The following is a 5,000-nucleotide window of genomic DNA, read 5'->3' on the forward strand; positions in this document are numbered from 1 at the left end:
TAGCCTCAGAAACGAAATAGAAACCAATATCAAAACCCCAGGAACGAAATAGAAACCAGTGCAGGTAATCTCAGAAACGAAAAAGCAACCAGTACCGGTAATCCCAGGAACGAAATAGAAACCAGAACCGGTAATCCCAGGAACGAAATTGAAACCAATATCAAAATCCCAGGAACGAAATAGAAACCAGAACCGGTAATCCCAGGAACGAAATAGAAACCAGTTCCGGAAATCCAAGAAATGAAATAGAAACCAGCACCGGTAGTCTCAGTAACGAAAAAAAGGAAACCAGTGGGTACGAAGTAAAAAACCAGTACCGTTAAACCAAAGAACGAAATAGAAACCCGGTATCGATAATATTAGGAACGGCATGGAAACCGGTATCGATAATTTCAGGAACGAAATAGAAACCGGTATCGATGGTTTCGGGAACGAAATCGAAACCGGTATCGATGGTTTCAAGAACGAAATAGAAACCGGTACCGGCAGTCTCAGAAACGAAAAAGAAACCAGTACGAGTAATCTGAGGAACGAAGTAGAAACCAGTAGGCCTATCAGTAATCCAAGAGAAAACGAAATAGAAACCGGTATAGATGGTTTCAGGAACGAAATAAAAACCGGTATAGATGGTTTCAGGAACGAAATAGAAACCGGTATATATGGTTTCAGGAACGAAATAGAAACCGGTATCGATGGTTTCAGGAACGAAATAGAAACCGGTGTCGATGGTTTCAGGAACGAAATAGAAACCGGTGTCGATGGTTTCAGGAACGAAATAGAAACCGGTATAGATGGTTTCAGGAACGAAATAGAAACCGGTGTCGATGGTTTCAGGAACGAAATAGAAACCGGTGTCGATGGTTTCAGGAACGAAATAGAAGCCGGTGTCGATGGTTTCAGGAACGAAGTAGAAACCGGTATAGATGGTTTCAGGAACGAAATAGAAGCCGGTGTAGAAGGTTTCAGGAACGAAATAGAAGCCGGTGTCGATGGTTTCAGGAACGAAGTAGAAACCGGTATAGATGGTTTCAGGAACGAAATAGAAGCCGGTGTAGAAGGTTTCAGGAACGAAATAGAAGCCGGTGTCGATGGTTTCAGGAACGAAGTAGAAACCGGTATAGATGGTTTCAGGAACGAAATAGAAGCCGGTGTCGATGGTTTCAGGAACGAAATAGAAACCGGTATCGATGGTTTCAGGAACGAAATAGAAACCGGTATATATGGTTTCAGGAACGAAATAGAAGCCGGTGTCGATGGTTTCAGGAACGAAGTAGAAACCGGTATATATGGTTTCAGGAACGAAATAGAAACCGGTATCGATGGTTTCAGGAACGAAATAGAAACCGGTATAGATGGTTTCAGGAACGAAATAGAAGCCGGTGTCGATGGTTTCAGGAACGAAATAGAAACCGGTATTGATGGTTTCAGGAACGAAATAGAAACCGGTATCGGTGGTTTCAGGAACGAAGTAGAAACCAGTCTAGATGGTTTCAGGAACGAAATAGAAACCGGTATCGATGGTTTCAGGAACGAAGTAGAAACCAGTCTAGATGGTTTCAGGAACGAAATCGAAACCGGTATTGATGGTTTCAGGAACGAAATAGAAACCGGTATCGATGGTTTCAGGAACGAAGTAGAAACCAGTCTAGATGGTTTCAGGAACGAAATAGAAACCGGTATCGGTGGTTTCAGGAACGAAATAGAAACCGGTATCGATGGTTTCAGGAACGAAATCGAAACCGGTATTGATGGTTTCAGGAACGAAATAGAAACCGGTATCGGTGGTTTCAGGAACGAAATAGAAACCGGTATCGATGGTTTCAGGAACGAAATAGAAACCGGTATTGATGGTTTCAGGAACGAAATAGAAACCGGTATCGATGGTTTCAGGAACGAAGTAGAAACCAGTCTAGATGGTTTCAGGAACGAAATAGAAACCGGTATCGATGGTTTCAGGAACGAAATCGAAACCGGTATTGATGGTTTCAGGAACGAAATCGAAACCGGTATCGGTGGTTTCAGGAACGAAGTAGAAACCAGTCTAGATGGTTTCAGGAACGAAATAGAAACCGGTATCGATGGTTTCAGGAACGAAGTAGAAACCAGTCTAGATGGTTTCAGGAACGAAATCGAAACCGGTATTGATGGTTTCAGGAACGAAATAGAAACCGGTATCGATGGTTTCAGGAACGAAGTAGAAACCAGTCTAGATGGTTTCAGGAACGAAATAGAAACCGGTATCGGTGGTTTCAGGAACGAAATAGAAACCGGTATCGATGGTTTCAGGAACGAAATCGAAACCGGTATTGATGGTTTCAGGAACGAAATAGAAACCGGTATCGATGGTTTCAGGAACGAAGTAGAAACCAGTCTAGATGGTTTCAGGAACGAAATAGAAACCGGTATCGATGGTTTCAGGAACGAAATCGAAACCGGTATTGATGGTTTCAGGAACGAAATAGAAACCGGTATCGGTGGTTTCAGGAACGAAATAGAAACCGGTATCGATGGTTTCAGGAACGAAATAGAAACCGGTATTGATGGTTTCAGGAACGAAATAGAAACCGGTATCGATGGTTTCAGGAACGAAGTAGAAACCAGTCTAGATGGTTTCAGGAACGAAATAGAAACCGGTATCGATGGTTTCAGGAACGAAATAGAAACCGGTATTGATGGTTTCAGGAACGAAATAGAAACCGGTATCGATGGTTTCAGGAACGAAGTAGAAACCAGTCTAGATGGTTTCAGGAACGAAATAGAAACCGGTATCGATGGTTTCAGGAACGAAATCGAAACCGGTATCGATGGTGTCAGGAACGAAATAGAAACCGGTATCGGTGGTTTCAGGAACGAAATAGAAACCGGTAGCGATGGTTTCAGGAACGAAGTAGAAACCGGTATCGATGGTTTCAGGAACGAAATCGAAACCGGTATTGATGGTTTCAGGAACGAAATAGAAACCGGTATCGGTGGTTTCAGGAACGAAATAGAAACCGGTATCGATGGTTTCAGGAACGAAATCGAAACCGGTAGCGATGGTTTCAGGAACGAAATAGAAACCGGTATTGATGGTTTCAGGAACGAAATAGAAACCGGTATCGGTGGTTTCAGGAACGAAATAGAAACCGGTATCGATGGTTTCAGGAACGAAATCGAAACCGGTATTGATGGTTTCAGGAACGAAATAGAAACCGGTATCGGTGGTTTCAGGAACGAAGTAGAAACCAGTCTAGATGGTTTCAGGAACGAAATAGAAACCGGTAGCGATGGTTTCAGGAACGAAATCGAAACCGGTAGCGATGGTTTCAGGAACGAAATAGAAACCGGTATCGGTGGTTTCAGGAACGAAATAGAAACCGGTGTCGATGGTTTCAGGAACGAAATAGAAACCGGTATCGATGGTTTCAGGAACGAAATAGAAACCGGTATCGATGGTTTCAGGAACGAAACAGAAACCGGTATAGATGGTTTCAGGAACGAAATAGAAACCGGTATCGATGGTTTCAGGAACGAAATAGAAACCAGTATCGATGGTTTCAGGAACGAAACAGAAACCGGTATAGATGGTTTCAGGAACGAAATAGAAACCGGTATAGGTGGTTTCAGGAACGAAATAGAAACCGGTATCGATGGTTTCAGGAACGAAACAGAAACCGGTATAGATGGTTTCAGGAACGAAATAGAAACCGGTATCGATGGTTTCAGGAACGAAATAGAAACCGGTATTGATGGTTTCAGGAACGAAACAGAAACCGGTATCGATGGTTTCAGGAATGAAATAGAAACCGGTATCGATGGTTTCAGGAACGAAACAGAAACCGGTATCGATGGTTTCAGGAACGAAATAGAAACCGGTATCGATGGTTTCAGGAACGAAACAGAAACCGGTATAGATGGTTTCAGGAACGAAATAGAAACCGGTATCGATGGTTTCAGGAACGAAATAGAAACCGGTATCGATGGTTTCAGGAACGAAATAGAAACCGGTATCGATGGTTTTAGGAACGAAACAGAAACCGGTATAGATGGTTTCAGGAACGAAATAGAAACCGGTATCGATGGTTTCAGGAACGAAATAGAAACCGGTATCGATGGTTTCAGGAACGAAATAGAAACCGGTATAGATGGTTTCAGGAACGAAATAGAAACCGGTATCGATGGTTTCAGGAACGAAATAGAAACCGGTATAGATGGTTTCAGCTACGAAATAGAAACCGGTATCGATGGTTTCAGGGACGAAATAGAAACCGGTATAGATGGTTTCAGGAACGAAATAGAAACCGGTATCGATGGTTTCAGGAACGAAATAGAAACCGGTATCGATGGTTTCAGGAACGAAATAGAAACCGGTGTCGATGGTTTCAGGAACGAAATAGAAACCGGTATCGATGGTTTCAGGAACGAAGTAGAAACCGGTATCGATGGTTTCAGGAACGAAATCGAAACCGGTATCGATGGTTTCAGGAACGAAGTAGAAACCGGTATCGATGGTTTCAGGAACGAAATAGAAACCGGTATCGATGGTCTCAGGAACGAAATAGAAACCGGTATCGATGGTTTCAGGAACGAAGTAGAAACCGGTATCGATGGTTTCAGGAACGAAATAGAAACCGGTATCGATGGTTTCAGGAACGAGATAGAAACCGGTATAGATGGTTTCAGGAACGAAATCGAAACCGGTGTCAATGGTTTCAGGAACGAAATAGAAACCGGTATCGATGGTTTCAGGAACGAGATAGAAACCGGTATAGATGGTTTCAGGAACGAAATCGAAACCGGTGTCAATGGTTTCAGGAACGAAATAGAAACCGGTATCGATGGTTTCAGGAACGAGATAGAAACCGGTGTCAATGGTTTCAGGAACGAAATAGAAACCGGTATAGATGGTTTCAGGAACGAAATAGAAACCGGTATCGATGGTTTCAGGAACGAGATAGAAACCGGTATAGATGGTTTCAGGAACGAAATAGAAACCGGTATCGATGGTGTCAGGAACGAAG

General features: G+C 42.9%; 1 protein-coding gene across 1 annotated transcript in view; it reads left to right on the plus strand.

Annotated features, from left to right (window-relative positions):
• Positions 1 to 5,000, plus strand: part of LOC138860161 (perilipin-4-like) — a 10,979-nt gene that overhangs the window by 5,846 nt on the left and 133 nt on the right. Inside the window, exons 3-5 of the mRNA XM_070117275.1 lie at positions 173 to 295; positions 835 to 1,742; positions 1,869 to 2,501. Of these exons, the coding sequence (XP_069973376.1) occupies positions 173 to 295; positions 835 to 1,742; positions 1,869 to 2,501 (1,664 nt within the window). The remainder of the gene's footprint in view (positions 1 to 172; positions 296 to 834; positions 1,743 to 1,868; positions 2,502 to 5,000) is intronic.

Source organism: Penaeus vannamei, chromosome 40 (assembly GCF_042767895.1).
Source record: "Penaeus vannamei isolate JL-2024 chromosome 40, ASM4276789v1, whole genome shotgun sequence".
Lineage (NCBI taxonomy): Eukaryota > Metazoa > Arthropoda > Malacostraca > Decapoda > Penaeidae > Penaeus > Penaeus vannamei.